Source organism: Malurus melanocephalus, unplaced genomic scaffold, assembly GCF_030028575.1.
Source record: "Malurus melanocephalus ecotype Western Australia unplaced genomic scaffold, MMel_1.1 scaffold_50, whole genome shotgun sequence".
Taxonomy (NCBI): domain Eukaryota; kingdom Metazoa; phylum Chordata; class Aves; order Passeriformes; family Maluridae; genus Malurus; species Malurus melanocephalus.
The window spans coordinates 2,648,232-2,667,680 of record NW_026623282.1 but is presented as its reverse complement, the minus strand read 5'-3'; the positions used below and the strand labels follow the sequence as shown (position 1 = coordinate 2,667,680).

Here is a 19,449-nt window from a genome sequence, read left to right as displayed (position 1 = left end):
AACTGACAGCACTCACAAGTTCCTTCATCTTCCATGGGAKCTTCCCAGGGAATTCATCCCAACTGAGCTCTGAGTGAGCTAAAATTCTTGACTGTATGTTGTTACCCTAGGGGTAAGTTCTGGATTGCTATGCATTGCAAGAAAAAAAAAATGAATTGGTGCATACCATTAAAGATATAAAATTTCCAAGAGACTTAAGTGTTGAGAAGCACTTATCACAGCTTGAGGAAAGCTTGTTTCACTGAGGGAAGTTATAGGAATATCAATTTTCTATGAACTGCAAAGTAAACATATTTAGAAAATTAATTAAAACTACTTAAAAAACTCTCCATGATCCTCATCCTTCTCCCTAGAGGTTTAACTATAATTTATCTTTAATTCAATATAATCAGATCAAATGCAATCTCTTTTATRAATGCATAAAACCTTGCCCACATGAACTTATGTTAACTATAATGCCTATGCCTTCTTTAAACTTACATGAAWAATGTTTTATATATYTCCTTTTCATTWAACTTGGAACTTCACTAAAAGAAGATGAAATACAYCAGTGTTAAAMCTGTAAMAAAACTGTCTACATAGGGTTTAAATCTACAGCTCATCTATTCAAGGATTTAAGCCTATTTAGAGTTACTGCACATTGGTTAACCTGCAGTAAAAAATGAGACCACAGTTGAAAAAATTTCACCACAGTTAAAACGGCATAATACAGATTACACCGGAAATGATGCACTTGTTTTGTGTCTCCTTGCTGCCAAAAAGTTCTTGTGATTTGGCTTGTTATTATTTATTATTCTTATAAGAATAATCCATGCCTATTTTAGGAAGCTGGTTAAAAGAGGTACAATGTACATTGAGGAACTTCATTCTTACGTAGATTTTCCTTCTGTAAGATTATCTGTATRTGTTCATTTGTGAAATGAACTCTATGCAACATCCCACACACATCATGGTTTGCTTGCAGAAGGATATCAGCATCTTCTAAACTGCCTGCACACTGGTGCAGTGTTCCTCAGCACTAGAAGAAAATTCCTCTCTGATAAATCTTATGAGCAGTTATCGGTCTCCAACTACAGCTGTGCCTTTGAATCTCTTAGCTGGAGACACAGCAGTCTTGTCATCTTGTCTTGCCCCCTCCAAATGAAAGCACATTTGATGTATAAGGCATGTGGCTGAAGTCCATTGTTAAGAAAAATTTATCTTATGAAAAAAAAGATAGGACAATTTTCTATTTCAGATGAAACTAGGATGTTTTGGTAGGCAATACTTGGAAGATGTCAKTTATCAAGGAAAGAATGTAAGAATGCTCATGGGAGACCAGCCATMATCACCAGGACCTCAGCAGGAACTGCCTGGATCACCTAGCTCATGTAAGTCACCACACATGTYGTATCCTTAAAAAGGTGAAAGAGGAAGTTGGCTGCCACAGGTTCAAATAAATAATCCATCAACTTTTACCGTGGAACTGAAATTTTAGTAGGAGGCAAGACCTTAACCTAGTTCTGAGAGGAACTTAAGAGCAATGGTGAAGCTACTGAGAAGAATTCCATTTTTGCTGTCAAGGCTAAAATAACAAATGAACTCTCATTTCAGAAGGTTATTTAGGCTCAGAAAAGCAAGGCATTTATCATGAACTGTGGAATTTCGGATATAAATTCCTTGCCCACAAGAAATAGTGGGGTAGATGTTTTTTTGCTTCCACTGATACAGGTAAGGCCAAACTCTGTTCCTGGGTTTCCAGTTCTTGACAGAAGCGTATTAGGTATGCTTGTATCAGATATTTTGGTTCTAAATTGTATTCTATATTGTTCATCAGCACTGAAGGTTTAACATGACATCAGCTTTAATAAYATGTAGCCATAGTAGAGGAAAGAAAAACTGGCATCAATGAGCAATAATTTGTATTTTCAGTTTTTGACGACAACAAACTGCTTAATTTAAAATCTCTTARTGAATTTTGGAAAATAAATACAGAACATTCTGCTGTAGGGAAATTAATTTTCCTAGGATATTAAATAATTATATTTATATTGCAGTGCTTTCCAAAGGTGCAGTCAGGACCATGGCCTAGCTGTGCCTGTTTTCACACACAAAAAAATGTTCCAGGCAGTTTACCATCTAAACCTTCAATTCTGTGAACGGCACAATTCACATATTTAAATGCACACAAGAACCTTTCAACACAAAACCTATTTAACTATATTGCAATGTTTAATTAAATATCATAGTAGGTAAGGACACAATTACAAAGCCAAGTAGATGCACAAGAATCAATCCTTTTAAACCTAAGCAGGATTTGAGAGGATATGTCCTCTATTGGCCAGTCAAGATTTAACAGGATCAGTATCCATCCCCTTTTATTTCTACTTCTCCGCTCCTTGTAAGGGGTTTTTGTACATTGACGTGCAAAGGTGGGAAACACCATCATGCAAACCAAAATGCATTTATACAAAAATATTTTCTTCCATTTCCCATTGCCAAGAGTGTGTCACACCAGGTAGAAAACTATGTTTAAAATAGAGAGAAAGATATTTCTAAATATTRGATGGACTAGTAAGGAAGGAAGACAAGGAAGATCCTGATGGCTGCGTGTTCATCCAGTTCTYAGTGTAGAAAACAGGATCTCTGCTGATGCTTTGAACTGGATGATTGACAGAAGGTAGAAAAGCTTTTAGAATTAAAAGAAAGTTTTATAATGATGATTTTGCTYCCAGTTATGGCCAACACAAGCTAACTACAATGTATATGACACATAATCTTCCCTGCTGTTCAGAATAAAGTCAAGCTAGGAAAGTTGGAATAATATTTGTAAACTGAACAAGCATTTGATACTGACAATCATGTACGATTTTATTATTCTATACAGGTTAAAAATATTAAATGATAAAACTGACATTTATGTGAGGATTTTTCTGCATGTCTAAAAACCTTTTTGAAACAACCAAACAGTTTCATTCCTTTAACTAAGTTGATTAAACAATGGTAATTAAAAYCACAGACTTTGCATCAGATGCTGGACTATGTTTATTTTCAGATTTCTCATATGGTATTTGTGACAGCAATAATCACCCTCCATTACAGGATGCATTGTAAACCTCTGCAGATGAAGCCTGACAAGCTGTTTTGTGACAGCCACCCTYGGTGTGATTGAGATGTCTGTATGCCCAACATTAAGCTACTTAGGCTTATAAGCCAAAGCTTTTCCAGCCCCAAAGCCACAAATCCTTATCACTTTGTTTCACACTCTTTCTTCCTTTATTGTCTCTAACAGTGGTGAAAACAGTAAGTTACAGCTGAGACCCTGTGTGGATTTTTGAGGAGCCATTAATCACCTTRTTCCAGATTATAACATGAAGTCTTAATCACCGTTTCTGAAAGCACTGAAGCAAAGCACTAAACTCATTCCGGATGAGGTGGATTTTTCTGACTGCCAGCAGAGTGTGTGAGCACACCTATTGGCATGYCAGTCTTCAGTTCTCACTTCTTCCTTCTTGAGTATTACTTACATAGGAAATTCTGCTGTAGTACAAAATAGTCTTCTATGAAGTCAGACTAAATCCATACTCGTGTGCTGTTAAAGAAGTCCAGTCAATTCTGTTGGTTATTACAAATACAACAAGGGAGGGGATAATCTGACACTGCCATGGAATAATTATTTTAAAGTTAGTCGATGCTGATGACACTTTTTAGCATCCCTCCTCTTTGAAACAAAATAAAATATAATTCCTTTGTATTAATTCCATAACGACAGAGTTACCTCTGTGGAATAGTTACAATTCCACTTGTCACTTTCCAAGAGATTTTCTTCATTTACAGCTGTTTACAAGGTCACACTGAAATACACGGCTGATCAATCTTCCAAGCAAGGAGGTCCTGCAGCTCAGTCCTAGATCTGGTGGGGAAACACAACAACAGAAGGAGTGGCAAAGACATACGGTCTTGACAACCACAAGTGGAAATTGGAAATAATTGGGTTCAGTGTCAGGTTTCCCATGCATAGAGAAATGAACTGAAATACCCCACATACAAAGGATTTCTACAAGTACATGCTAACAATTAAAGATCCCATTCTTCTGCTAAGATAACAAAATCTTTTCGGGTTCTGTGGGGGGAAAGTAAAGGACATTTGATTARTTTGTCCCTTTTTCTGACTCACATTCCTTACAAATTTCTTAACTGCTGTCAACTTTCCCCGCCTCTTCCTATTTCTATTTACAATAAGGATTATCAGTATTGCCTTTCTGAAGTGAAGAGCTGTCCACGGTGTATTTTGAGCACTTGTTGCCTGTGCCCCGCTCCACCTGGGCGGCACAACTCCCCTTTCGCTTTTCCCTTTGGATACTTAATCACTRCGAAGTGCCTCACCCACCTCCTCACCCTCCCCCGATAAAAGGCAGTGCCAACYCTCCTCCCTCCCATTTGTACCTTTACCTTGCGCGGTTTGTCTCACTTTATTCCCGGGCTTCAAAGGCGCGGCACACCTGTCTGAGGCACCTCCGAGCGCCTCCCTGACCCACCTGCGCTCCCGACACGCGGCTTGGCGATCGCTCCCCTCACACCGTCCGGGTGGGGCTGGGCTGTGCTCAGCTCCCCGGCTCGGTGGGGCTGGACATTGCCGTGCCCACAGTGCGAGGCCGAGCCCCGGGCCCCGCTCMCGGCCCGGCCGCTCCCAGCCCCGTTCGAACGGCCGCCGCCAGCCCGCGCCTGCGCACTGCCCGCCCCGCCGGAGCCCAGGGCGAGGCGAGGCGGCGAGGGGAGACCAGCGAACTACTCGTCCCGTCATGCCGCGCGCGGCTCGCTCCCTACGGCCAGAGCGAGCGGGCCGCTCGCAAGGCACGCAGGGAGTTGTAGTCCTCCGGCGCGGGGTATTGTCTCTCCCCTTTCTCTGTCCGGGAACCCGACCGCCACCCCGCCGGGCGAGCGCGGTGACTGACAGCGCCGGGCAGCCAGTGGCCGCAGCGCCGTGCGGCCGAGCCCGGCGCCRTCTCCCCGGTGACCGGGGCAGCCGCTTGCCTCGGCGGAGTAGCCGGAGTCCCGGGAGACAGAGGTGAGTGGGTCCGAGCGGGGCAGCGCCCACCGCAGCCCGCCCGGCTCTCCCATCCCCCTCACCGCCAAGCGCCCGGCCCGGGACCCCGCTGGGATGCGGCGGAGGAGCGGGGACGGCAGATGGACGGCGGGCGGGGGGACGAGGGGGGAGGGGAGCGCGACGGCGGGGGCCGAGGGGAGGGAGGGAGGGGGCAGACGGGAGCCCCTGGCCGCCCCTCTGCGCACCCCTCAGGCTGCGGCGCTGCCCGCGACCCCCGGGGCGCAGCGCGGAGAGGACGGCGGGGCCGCCTGCGGGGGGGTCGCGGGCGCTCGGTGCCCTCCTGTCTTTTACCGCTTGATTTTTCAAACCGTGCCTGCGGGCTCAGGTGCCGCTTCTCCCCTCCCCGCAGCTCCACCCCCCGGGAAGCGCTGCCCCGGGAGCCGGGCAGGTAATGGGTAACCCCGCGGGGCGCTGCTCCGGGCGCGGACCCGCCGCTCGCCCCTCCCGCCCCTCCGCCCCCCGGATCGCCCCCGGTGCCCGCGGGATGTCCCCGCACCGGCCGCGGGCAGCGCTGGGAGCCTCCCCAGGAGCGGGGCAGCGGCAGCTCGGCTGTGAGAGCGGCTGTGCAGAGCTGCACCGAGCCCGYCGTGCCCCTCCTGCTGCCCCGGCACAGCGCCCCGAGCCCTCCCGGCTGTCCCTCAGCCCATCCCGCCCGGGTGTCGCTGCTGCTGCCCCGAGTGCCGCCCTGCTGCGCGCCGTCCCAACAGCTCTGGAACCAATTTGCAAGAAAAGAAGGGGGGGGGGAAATGTTTAACTGCCAACAAAACCTTTTCACCTTCTTAAATACAGCAAATAAATTAGTGTGAGTTGTAGACGCATGGGTGTCTATTGGTACAATAGCTTTAGAAAACTTTGTCCTTGCTCTCATGAGTCTTGTCAGACAAAACAGCAAATGTCCTGTTTGTGTTCCTTACACTTCGTACACTATTTTCAGTGGGAATTTTGATGAACAACTACTTTTTAGCCTGCTGATACTAATTACAGTCAGTATTTTTTGAATAATCACACTAGGTACACCGAAAGGAAATATAATGATGTGTCTTGCCAATTGTGAAATGCTGATGAGATTTTTTTTATTAAAATATTGTCCTGCCTGAGTTCTCAAGCAACTGGTAGCTGTCTTTTACAGGTTGTGCTGTTGCGYTTCTTGTGTAACTCGTCTATAAACATGTAACACATTTGAATRATTAGTGGAATTCAAATGTTATAACTTCATTTGGGCTTTGTAGGAACTTGGCATCAGTTCTGCCTTAACAACTGGCATTCGTGCTGAGGAGTCTTTTGCATTATTTCAAGACCTGTGTGAAGGGATGAAGGAACAGTTTCTTTCCTCYATGCACTTCCACTTTGCATACTTTATCCTCTTGCAGTCTCACTATTGAAAACTAAAATGAAGCCAGACAGTTCTCTGCTGTGTCTCTGCACATTAACATGGATCCTGTAGTGCTGAGTACCAGCTYTTTTCCAGAGGCTTTTTGAAGGGAAGTGGTGGTCAGTCATGTACTCTTAAACTTCACAGGTGCCCTCGCTGCCCTCTGTAACTGTTAAGTTACAGTTTAACATAGWCTGTAGCAGGAGTGTGCCTCCTGCTTCTGTTCTTTTTGTTGCCATGAGATAACAAGAGCAGAAGCAGGAAACAAACCACCTCTCTCCCTTGAAAGTAAGCAAATACGTGTTATTTTCTTTGGAGTAGAGGTTTTGAAAACGACATGAAAAGCTAGCATGGATATGTAAAAACATTACATAAAGAAATGCAGTGTTTGTGGGATACAGTACAATTCAACTGTAACTGGTATTTTTGGTGGTTTTTACCCCACAAATAATGATTAAAATGGTAGACCAGAATGTATGCTGGCAGAAAACTTGAATGGTTTGTTTTGTTTTGCAGTTCTGTGTCAAAGCTAATGTGTATGGGCAAATTATGTTGTTTCACATACTTGAGCAACTCTTAATATCTACATATTAGTGTTTTTGCCTGAAATGTTCTGTGAAATATTTTGCAGTTCTAAAGCTTCAAAGCTTATATCAGTGCRAGTGAAATGATGTTTTTGTTTCACTGGATATGGTATATGTTTTACAATTTTTTACAGGAAAAGGATATTCAGACATGATTACTTTGGAATGGTGGAAGTTTGTGCCACTTCTGTGCTGTATCTTTTTAGCTCCATGTTTCAAATGGAGCCAAAGAAATCAGAAGTTAGCAATTAGTAACTTGATAATTTAGTTTTGAACTAGTCTGTTAACAGTCAACTAATTTCTGTTAACTAATCTGTTAACAGTCACCTTTTTGACAATCAGTCAAATAAGCAATCACTAATTTCTACTTATGAGAAACACTATATTAATAATTTTTCCATTTGCCTGTCCTGCCATTGTAGCAGTAAAACATCCTTGGATGCTGAGGGTTCTTGCAGAAGAGATACATTTGTCCTTTGTCTTGAAGTTTCCTAGATAAATTTAGTGAGCTGTTTGTCATGGGTGTCAATTGACACAAAAATTGCACAGCAATGTTCAGGTACTGAGGGAGAGAAGTGACTTTTCTATGAAGTAATACAGTTTTTCTTGGATTGGTATTTTTTTTTTTGTTTGTTTTGTTTTTTTTAGTGTATAGACACATTAATAGCAAAATCCCTTAAAYGTTTAATTATTTCCTAACTTTACACCTACCAACTACACAAATATATTAATAGCTGAAAGTCTTCACACCTCTGGAACATYGTTATTAGAGGAAAGTAACATGTTAGCAGCCTGCTGTGTTATTTTTATAATTGTCAGGTTTTTGAATGACATTTCATTATCAGTGGTTATCATCTGAAATAAATGTTTGAATTGTAAGGGTCATAGGTTAGGAAGGCAAGTAGGTAAATTGATTTGTGAACAGAGTTAAAAGGGAAACCTCTCTTGGCGAATGTGGAATTGTGAGGTAAGGCAGCATTGGGGTTTGCCTCTTCTCAAGAGCCCCCTAAGTATCTTTTCAATTGTGTGCTTTTTTATAGTGTGCTTAGGCTGTTTTTTTATAGATTAGAGAGATAGCTGGAAAAAAGTATTTTCTTATCAGCCACTTCAACATTACAATATAGAATCTTAAGTTTTTAAGTAACAACTGCTTTTAATTATACTCTTAAAATGAGTTTATTTATAATCTCATAGTMTCCTAATTGTTTCCTTTCCTCTTGCAAGCTAGTAGCACAGTTTTAGGTGCCAGATACTACAGGGCTTTATGTTGACCAGGCTAACAGCACAGTTATGGAGGGTACCCAGGGGTCACATTAGGCTATTCTCCTGACAGCTGACAACAAAAATATTCACTATAAGGCAAATTAAAACATACGTATATATTCATGCTCCTAGACAGAAGGTTTTTGTTTGCTGTTGGGAATTTTTTTTGGTTGGAGAACTATATCTTGAAATATTTAATGATTATTCTCAAAAAGTACCAGACCTAATTAGCGATAGGTGAGTGCACAGTGACCTCTTTGTTCCCAAATTTAGCACCATGAGGAAAGGGTCAGAGTATGTGTWAGATGTGAGACTGGATGCAAGTTGATGGGGGTTTCTTGCAGCAATGTGAGAGTTAAATTTGGTTAAATGTTTGCACAGCACTTCTGATGTTATGATTTCCATTAAAAGGTTAAGTGTGAAGTTGCATTACTTCTTAAAGCCAAGTGGTGGTTTGTTTTATTTTTTTCTTTTTACTCAAATTATGGGAAAAGTATTGTTAATGAAGCTAGATAATTGCTATATTAAAACAATTTGCAAAAACTGWACTACACTGAATAGTCACAGCTGCACTGTGGAGACATAAAAACCTGATGTCCCTTTGTTCAAGCAAAAAAGAACTAAAACTCAAAAAGTAAAGCCAACTGGATGTCTTCTGGTATCTTGAAAGCTGTCCTATTTTGGGTTTGGAAGGGTCCTAGGGGGAATTACGTCCTGCAGTTGAGTATTTAGCAGAATATTCGAGAAACAACAGTGGTTTTTTAAATTTGGTAATCAGAGTGCTTGTATGTAATTGAGTCATTAGGACTACCATCCTAAATTGTATTTTAGTTTTGATATGGTTATTAGTTGATAAAACTTTTGATGTAATTGCTTTGTTCCAACCCAGGCAGAAATACTGTGAAAGTAGTGTGCTGTGGATTAAATCACATTCTGAGTGTGGGGGTTTTTGATATTTCTGTAGCCGAGAGCAATGTCAGGAGGATTTCTTGGYCATTTTTCTTCCATGCAAATAGTGGGTGAGACACCACTAATTTAGCACTTTAGATATGATAAAGAAATGTGTTGTCTCTGTGTGTAYGTATATTTATATCTTAACCTGAATGTATTTATCTAGAATGTTGCCTGCATTTGCCCACATATACAGGATACTTGCTTTCAAGTACCTTACACACTTCAGTGTGTTACAATGTGACTGAATTAAGAATAAGCCTGTGGACTAACTTGGAGTGATTATTGCCAGATCAGTTTGCACTTGGTCAGACGGAGTTTATTGCAATTTTTTGTAGCTGTAGTATCATGGTTGTTTCTGTCAGTCATCCTCCAGACCTATGAAAGTGAGGGTTCATATCATGCAACAAGGGGATTGTTTCAGAGCTGAACAAGTTGTCATTTTTTTTATTTGTGTCAGACATTTTTATGCATTTTAAYCTGCTTAGTGGGGGAAACCTCTCTAAAAAAAATGGAAGTTGCCCAATTATATTTAGAACAAGATATCCAGACTTCAGTGCCGACACCAAAATGCAGTGAAATCTACTATTTCTTGCTGTTCAGATAAAACTGTTGTATGTTAATTGTAAAGTCATGATTAATACTGGCAGCATGTGGAGTTCCTTCTTTTTCACTCCTTTTTTTTTTTTTTTTTTAAGCTAAAACTAAAACACATGGATGTTGGAATGGTCTGAAATGCATTTTTACAGTGTTTGCTATCTGACAAATTGTTTTGAGTAGATAGTTGATGGGTGTAACAGTAAATCTGATCTTGGATCCCTTTGGTCTGATACATGACTGAATGCCTGTTTGTCATTGCATTTGGAAGTGAAATRTGTGTAAGGAAGTTGAAGCTTGAGATACTTATTTTAAGCTGCTTTTACAGTCAGTGGGGAGATACAGGCAACTCTGCGGGTAATTAATCTGTTTTACATGAGACATGTGGTACCTGTGGGTGAGGTACCCACAGGGGGGTGAGGCGTAGCTGAGCAGATGGGCACGAGCTCTCATTTTTATGTTGCTGGGAAGGGATAGATGGGCTTCATTGAGGATTTTGTTTGTGCTCAAAATGCAGTGGCTCTGTTGTGGTGCAGTAAGGCAGATTTTCAGTGAGTTGTAGGTAACCTGGGCGAGTTGGGGAAGATAATGTGTTTGGTATAGAAAACAGACTGTACATCAAAAGATTTAGATTCTGTTTGTTGCCATTGTGTCAAGGTGTCATTTTGGACAGCTACTTTGTTTGCATTTACAACTCCTTTCTCATCAGTAAAATTAAGACTGWGGTTCTTTTCAAGCTGTTTTGAGTGTTCTGTTAATTCTCTGGCAATAGATTGTGGTAGAGGTCACTAGCAATTTTTCTGAACAGTAAAGGGAATAGTGAGTACTGAAAAACCTGAAATATGGTGAGAATTAAAATGTTTTTTTTCTTTCTTTCTTTAGATCTTCATCAGATGGAGTGATACCTTTGAAACATGACCAAAAACTGGACTAAATAAAAGTTTTCCTATTTTAGGAAAAAAAAAAAATCTAAAATGTATAGGTCAGGAGAAACGGTCAAGCGTCGACTCAACATGCATGCTCCTGCTCGGATAAGAAGTGTGGAAGTTGCTCGAGGAAGAGCAGGTTATGGGTTTACCCTTTCTGGACAAGCTCCTTGTGTTCTTAGTTGTGTGATGAAGGGAAGCCCTGCAGATTATGTTGGACTTAAAGCAGGAGATCAGATATTTGCGGTTAATGAAATCAATGTGAAAAAAGCCTCTCACGAAGATGTAGTGAAACTTATAGGGAAATGTTCTGGAGTCCTGCACATGGTTATTGCTGAAGGGATTAGTCATATAGATTCATGTTCAAGTGATGAAGAAGTTAGTTTTTATGATGGGAAGGGGTGGCTGAAACCCAAACCTGACTCTAAAGCRCTGGGTATAAACAGAGCAGAGAAAGTTGTTGAAGAAATGCAGTCTGGTGGCATTTTCAACATGATCTTTGAGAAYCCTGCTCTTTGTGCTGGTAACTCAGATAATTCTGCACCAAAACAAAGGTCATTTTCAGTTTCTGCTGCTATTAAATTTGAAACTGGCAATGAAAGTGTAAGCAATCCAAATCTACTGTCAAAGGAAGAAATAGCCAAAGCTCTGAATGATGATTCAGTTTTTAGGATTGGACTGGAGAGTGCAGAAGACTTTGGATTAGATGCAAGCATTTTGAATGTTGCCATGATTGTAGGTTACCTAGGCTCGATTGAACTTCCTTCAACAACCTCGAATTTGGAAACTGAGAGTTTGCAGGCCATTCGTGGGTGCATGAGACGTCTGCGGGCAGAGCAAAAAATCCATTCCCTGGTGATGATGAAGATAATGCACGACTGTATTCAGCTCTGCAGTGACAAATCGGGTGTCGTGGCAGAATATCCTGCAGAGAAACTGGCGTTCAGTGCTGTTTGTCCGGATGACAGAAGGTTCTTTGGACTAGTTACAATGCAGACAAACGATGATGCAAGCTTGGCTCAGGAAGATGAAGGGGTCCTGAGGACATCTTGYCATGTTTTTATGGTGGATCCTGAATTATTTCATCATAAAATTCACCAGGGTATAGCAAGACGTTTTGGGCTGGAATGTACAGCGGATCCAGATACAAATGGCTGTCTGGAGTTCCCAACATCATCTCTACCTGTGCTGCAGTTTATTTCTGTCCTGTACAGGGACATGGGGGAATTGATCGAGGGAATGCGTGCGAGGGCTTTCCTTGATGGGGATGCAGATCATCAGAATAACAGTACAAGCAGTAACAGTGACAGTGGAATTGGAAATTTCAACCAAGAGGAAAAGAATAATAGAGTTCTGGTGGTTGATTTAGGGACCAATCCAAGTAAACACATTCCTAGCAGCATATGGGAAAATCCMGTAGGAAGGGGACAAAATCARCCCGCTTCCCATTGGAATGGCTTCTGCCATGAACAAGAGGGAAACATCCCTTTAGAAGTAATTCAGAATGATAAGTCCCAAAATGTAAGCAAACACCTGAGCCCTTCTGCTCGCATTGAAGTTCCATTAGTTTCCTCCCGAAATTCAGTGCCCCCATCAAAGAAAAACGCTGCAGGCATGGGCAATCAGAGGTGGCTGCCTGTGCACGTTTTACAGGAGTGGCAGCAYGGAAATGCCAGCGACCAGGAGTCCTACACCGACTCTACTGATGGCTGGTCCAGTGTCAACTGCGGGACCCTTCCGCCACCAATGAGCAAGATTCCAGCTGACAGGTACAGAGTCSATGGCAGCTTTGGTCAGCCACAGCTAAAATCTCACAAAAGTGAATGGTCCAAGAAGATGTTCAACATTCAGAACAAATTTGTCCCTCCACACAGTATCAGGAAATCTAAAGATGATAAAAAGGTAGGAATCTGTCGGTATTGGTTCTTAACAGTATCAAAAAACCCTGCACCCAAACCCAACTGCCTATGGTACTTTTGCACCCTAATATTTGCACATTAAAACTTAAACTTGTATTATATAGTTTACAAAATTTCAGATGAAGAAAACAAGRAGTTTCTCTCATTTGCAGAGGCCTTGTTTGATTGAGTGCAGCTCTGGAATTGTACTTCTGCTGGAAGTATTGTCTCTTGGGGCTTTCTCACTTTTCTTTTTGTCTTTTCATTGTTTCTAAATGTCACAATGGCACTGTGAAATGAAAAGGAGAAATGAAAAGGAGGCATGACATTTTAGTGACTTTAGTTTCTTCTGACCTTCAGCTGCAAAAGAATGGAAACAGTCTGCATCTTTATTCTGATTCCTTTTTGTAGAAGGCTGGCTTGCAAATGCTGTTATTTTAGTGGTATCTATTTTTATAGAGATGTAGTCYAATCATTAGTCAAAAACATGGATTATACACTTTTAACTGAATAAGACTATTTTATTACAAAACTTTGCTCCAGCAAACCTCTCAATACAAGTTGCTTTAAAAATTGGCATAAAAAACTAGTTGTTAGTGTTAGGTCACAAATCTAACATTCTGCCAACTAATTAAAATTTTATTCCAAACTTCTGCTTCATCTGCTTGTTTTGTCTACTATTAGACAAAAGGAGGAGACTTAAAAAACAAAAAAAAAGGTGTGGGAGGAGTATTCGGCATGATTACATACCCTTTGTGACATACACAKTTTGCTGTTGAGGGAACTAATCTCATGTGAGTCTGTTGTTGGTAACTGGAATTCTACTGAAGTGGAGACTATTGGTCTGATACTAAAAGAATTAGTAGCAGCTTTGTATCTGAAACAAAGATTTGTTTGCTAACTCCAGGGAAACACAGAATCTTATGCTCCAAATTAGTCTTCAAGAAGCTTTGTCGTTCCATGCTTAAGTGAGTCTTCACCTTAACAATACACTGGTGAATAACTATATAAAACTATACTATATACTGTGCTTTTTGTGCTGAAAATAAAAAAAAAAAAGGCAGCCAGTATGTGTTATAATTATGCACTTGTGTATTGTTAAGGTGAACACTGCTACAGGCAGCAATGTTTTCCAGATCCACAATAAAATTAAATTTCAAGTGTTCTTAAATACAAGGAGATTCCCGCTTTCAAAAACCAGATAGAAATTAGCCAAACAGAAACACTAAATTTGTAAACATTGCCCACCCAAAATGCCTAAGAATTGATTCTGTCTGCTGCCCWGAAGTTTACATGGTTCATAACCTCTTTGCTGATGGACCAAAGAAAAGGTCTCTCTAAATGCAGCACCCAGTGCAGGTGCATTATGGATGTTGGTCCCAAGTGCTCTTTGGAAACTGAACCACCTGTATTGGATGCTGCTGAAATTCCTTTGGKGTCTCTGGAATAAATTTGTGTGTGCAGTGTTGTCCGTGAAAGTAATATGGATTAGATTTTTTTTTCCAGAAACATTTATTTCATGGAAGTCAAGATTGTACTAATTAAAATCTCACAGAAAATTTTGCACACTAAGGTGAAAGATGTAGTATATGTGGGTAAAGAGTAATAGTATTTCACCTACTGTATCATTCAGATCAGCATAAATCAACTCTAAGTATCTCCTTTTAAGTCTATCTGATAATAAAAYAGGCAATCTGTTCTTTGATTAATGACAACTTTGTTTGCAAGACACATTTAAAATATTCTTACATGGCTTTAGCATTTAATCTCTTCGTTAAGGCTACAGAACCTCTTTTGCATTTTGATTTTATTTTTCAGTATTTCTGAAGGCTGTTGAAAGTGTCGAGAAAAGCTCATAAAGGTTAGTTGGAGTAATTCATAGAGATGAAGTTGTACAATGAAAATAGTCAGGGGATGTCATTACTGGTGAACACGCCTTTGTTCTTCTTCAGGTACTGCAGAAATAGGGAAAATCTCTATTTGCATCTTAGAGCASTAGTTTGTTTTTGTAAGAGAGAAATTCAGAAATTCAGACTCTCTTTTTGCTTYGTGTGAAGAGAAGAGGTAAAACTGCCCATTCCAAACCATTATTGAGGAGGGTTAGGTCCTGTGTTCTGGAAAACGACACATYCTCAGCTTCCTGTGACCTTTGTGAGTGATAAGGACTTATTTTACACAGCTTGCTCAGACTCATTCCAATTACAGAATAAAGGATATAAAGTRGCCACACAGGATTACATTCATATTTTTTACAACCCAGTGGCTGAGTCTAAGTCTTCATTTGGCAGAACAGTCCTTAAATTGCTTTTAATTGCGTGGGTTTTTTTGTCTTTTACATCAATACTGAAGGTAAGACATCCTAATGGGAAAGTAGAAGCCACTAGAGGGAGGAAAGGTTACCAAAGGTAGAGATTCTTGTGATGCTCTCTGTACTTCCATACTGAACACTGTCTTCCTTGGAATTTTCATTACACAAGAGATCCTGGATGCAATTCTGCTCTAGCAGAGCTGCTGTGCAGTTAAAGAGTGATAATCACAGCATGTAATTCCAAAAAATATGCTGTACTGTACAGTGCTAGTGGGGGGTAAGATGGGCATAAACTATTTCCAGATTTTTATAGCTGCGCTTACAAAACATTTGTGAATTGTACAGCATGCAGGAGCAGATGTGAGAAAGCGTTAGTGAACATATCTGTTTAAAAGTGCACTTTTAGAACTGAGCCTGGGAAGTGCTTCTTGTGAGTAGGAATAGATATGGCATTTCAGATTTCAGGTTTCAAGCAAGTAAACACATTTTCTGAGCTTTGTTTTCCTTTTAGTGGTGATGTTTTCAATTCACTAAACTGAGATTAGTTTTGTGATAATTGGCCAACACACTTTTAAAATTTTAATTTTCTTTACACTGCTATAAAGTATATTGTAATTCAATATAAGTGTGAATAGTTGAAAGTAGTTAAAAATGCCTGATTTTGTTAGTGGAAAGAATGAGGTTTCTTGTTTTTTTTTAAAATGTTCTAGTTATGAATTATCCCCAAATTACTGGACACATACTTTTGCAATTGCTGTATATATATATTTTTTATTTTAACATTTTAAAATGGTTTCTATACACGGGAAGAGGAGAGCTAAACCAAGGCAATTTTTGTTCTAGTCCACCTCTTCTGGAGATTCTGATAAGAAGTATCTCTGGCCCTGTGTACCTCTCAAACTATTTCTTGTAGTGAGCCTCACATTTCTGGTGTTTCTTCCAAGTGTCACACAAACAGATTTCTATTGAAGCCCCTAATGAGAATTTTTTGGCASTATCCATGTCTTCTGTAGGTCTTAGACTAAAACATGTAGTGAGAGGCTTGATGATGTTGCTGAAATTTACTGAAAATGCAAATCATGGAAGACAAGGTGCATTTTAATCAGAGAGCAGTTGAGGAAGATTTCTGGTGACAAGAAGCTTCTGAATTGTTCTGAGGCTGATGTGGGGTGTGTGCTCTCCTSAGGTCTGTGAGACTAGCATGAAGAGCCTGGTTTTGGTTTCAGTGGGAATGGAATAATTCCTGCTTTTTGTTTGGAATTCCAGCTGCACTGGAATTCCACTGCCTTTGCTGTTGCATTGCTCTTTGCACCTTCTTTAGCATCCCACTAAGTTCCAGTCACTTACCTACTCACTCTTCATGGTTTTTGGGTGACGCAAATGAAAAGCACCATAAGCAATATGAAAACACCAGGGGATGTTAGAATTGGCAAGGGACTTAAGAAATTGCTGAACAGGGAAGCATTCCTTTCCCTCTAGATTAAATTAATATAATACATTTGATTTTGTTCAACCCTCACTCTGTTTTCGGGCTAGTGCCTGGCCAAAAATATGTCTACCCATTACTGTTTTTAATTAAGTTTTACTGGGAAAAGACTCCTTTTTCCACTGGAAAGCTTCATAACAGTCAGTTTAGTCTTTGACTTCTCTCACCATGGGGACAGAATCCTAGGCATTGACCTCTCACCATTCTCTTTTTTAAAAAAAAGAAAGTCTGTTTTAATGTTGTGGCAGTGGGTATAACATTGAAGATCAAAAGAGGTTTTACAACCTGAGGCTGTTAACCAGCATTTGGGTATCAGGTTTATTCCAAGTGAATATTAGAAATCTATTAAAATGTAACTAAGGAAATGTTAAAATTTTGGATATTGACTTTTGGAAATCCTTTACTGTTTACACTTGTTATACTTCTATCTTGATCACATTATTCTTTGTGCTAATGAAAGCTGTGAATTTGTAGTTGGATCCAATTTGTAGATCTTAGAAGAAGACAGAATAGAAAATCTTATTGCAGGAGTCTCATTCACTGGACAATAGTATTGCAAATATGTATGTACTTTTTAGAACCATAAAATATGTCAAATGCTTGGTAACCTTCATAACTTAAGCTACTTAAAATATTGTAAATATATAGAAGAGAGATGACAGATAAGCAATACTGTGGGGTTCACTAAGGCATCTTTCCTTGCTAATGTATTTCTTGGATAAATATTACTGTTACTCTGTTTTGTTCAGAAGTTTAACTGTATCAACTTCAGAGTTGTGCAAAGCAAGTGTTACTGAAAAAGATATTCTGTTCAAGTTAAATTCTTTTTTTTTTTTTTTTAAATGAAAATCTGGAATTTGCTTCAGATCCAAAAATTGCAGGTTTTTTTAATGCTGGATGGTGAACTAATTGCAAAGCAGATATTTTAGATGCAGAGACAATGTTGGCAAAGCTTTGTGGTTCCCATATTTGTTTTTTTTGTTGCATAATTACATGTTTTTTTTCCCTTTCCTTTAGAATTCTGTTTGCTCACTGGCTTAAATTGTTCCACCACAGCTGTTTTTAAAGCAGAATTAATGGCAGCTGGATTGCTATTCTTATGCAGTTAAATTTAATGTTAACTTTTGGAATTATAGGCTTTGATCTCATTTGAGATGTACCTATATACCTTAAAGAGAACTTAAGGAAAATGCCAAGGACCAGGCTAGATCTGAGAACGTGCTATTGTGAATTAATCTGCAGAGAGGCATCTATAGGAAATAGGTCCTCTGATTTTTGCTTTGAGAAAATGAAAAGCAATTCAATGTTTAGGAATTTCATGCAGCCTTTTCATATCAATTGTAATTTTTAAAAGTTATTTTTAAAATGGTTCTAGGATCTTTAAAGTGTGTAAAAAGCCCAAATAATGCTGGTTGCATTTCTCTGAAAAAGAAATTGGATAAAATCTGGACAGTAAATATCTGTCGAGTGATACTGACTTTTGTGAAATGTCCTCATTTCAAATTTGTGTGCTAGAAAGAAAATAGCATGGAGAAAAATAATTAGCCCAGAATGAACTGAAGTAATGGAAAATGGCTTAATTTTTATATTTTAAATATAAAAAYGTTGAGATGGGAGATTATAAAGTTATTGTCTGTACAAAGAAAGAACTGAATTCCTTGCAGTAAAATACAAGCTTTTCCACTGTAGAAGAAATAGGTCCATATGGAATAAAGATCTGTAATTAACAGAAGTAAATGTGGAATTGCTAAAACTTACCTGAACCTTTACTTTTGGCGTTCCTGATATCATTTGACTTATATATTCTGCAGTTTAATAGTGTGGAAAGAAAACACACCATAATTAATTGTACTTTCCAYATGGTTTCATTTCATACCTGCTAATATTTTTCATGAGAAATATGAATAATCTTACTCTGTGTTTTCTTTTGGTGGTTTTATTTTGTTTTAAACCTCACCCACCAAACACTTACTTTCTAATCAGAAGTCAGCTTAGTCTTCTCCCGTCCAAATTTTTTTTCATAATTGTAATATAATTGGTTGCTGTAATAATATTTTTGAAATGGGTTACCAGACTTATAAGCAGTTTTAAAAATATGTGGGCAGGCAATGTATTTATAAGTCTTATTTGTTGATTTTTTTGCTTTTCTGATGATTCCTGATTAGAATTTTGATGGTTGCTGATTATTTGGCTATACTGAATTAATATTTTCAGCTAGTACTTACCTAATATTCAAGGTTCTTGAAACCAGTTKTTATGTTGTATTTGTATTTTTCTCTGCGTTTTCCCCTAGTGTGGTAAGGTCTTTCTGTTCCTGTGCAATTTCCAACTACCAGGCTTACAACTTATACTTTTATCTAGTTATACAGAGAAAATGATTTTACTTTTTAATCTGCTTAGATAAAATCATTTTTTTTTCTTGAAAAGGGACTAGAATAGTACTGAAGTGTAGGTGGGTCAGTGTTTTATGCCTAATATCCTTATTATGGGAGACAAGATTAAATTTCATKTACCTGGATTCAGCATGACAGAACAGTCTCTTTTCTGTGTTTTCCTGGAGTTCATACAGATCTTACATGAAATTTTATAACATTCTTCATTGTATCATGGACCAAACTGGCATTCAAAATGCCATTTTAATGGTTAGAAGGGAGTGAAATGTGTCATCATCTGATTAATAAAGAAATATTCTTAAAAGTCATCCAATCTGTTGATCTGGTGAATAATAACATTTGAATTCTTTGTCATCTTGGTGTACGCCAGCAGAAAAAAAAAAATAAAAATACAGGAATTGCAGTGTAATTAAAGCCTGCAGAAAAGCTGACATCTGAATGATGATAGACCATTTTTAATGAACCCTCTCCCACCTATTTTTTGTGAGGTGCTGTCACTCCMTGATGATGGCACCAGTGCAGGGCAGCCTGAAGGGCGTCACTTTGTTCTGGTTTTGCCCACAGCATSTGGAGCCCTCTCCATCA

General features: G+C 39.5%; 1 protein-coding gene across 3 annotated transcripts in view; it reads left to right on the top strand.

The window, feature by feature from the left end:
* Positions 1 to 4,873: 4,873 nt before the first annotated feature.
* The window catches only part of RGS12 (regulator of G protein signaling 12), an 84,945-nt gene continuing 70,369 nt past the window's right edge, over positions 4,874 to 19,449 (top strand). For 2 of the 3 annotated variants that reach the window (XM_057365276.1, XM_057365275.1), the window contains exons 1-2: positions 4,877 to 5,047; positions 10,736 to 12,681. In XM_057365276.1, the coding sequence (XP_057221259.1) occupies positions 10,828 to 12,681 (1,854 nt within the window). In that variant the 5' untranslated portion in view covers positions 4,877 to 5,047; positions 10,736 to 10,827. Of the gene's footprint in view, positions 5,048 to 10,735; positions 12,682 to 19,449 lie in introns of all 3 variants that reach the window. The other variant, XM_057365277.1, reaches the window with a different exon arrangement.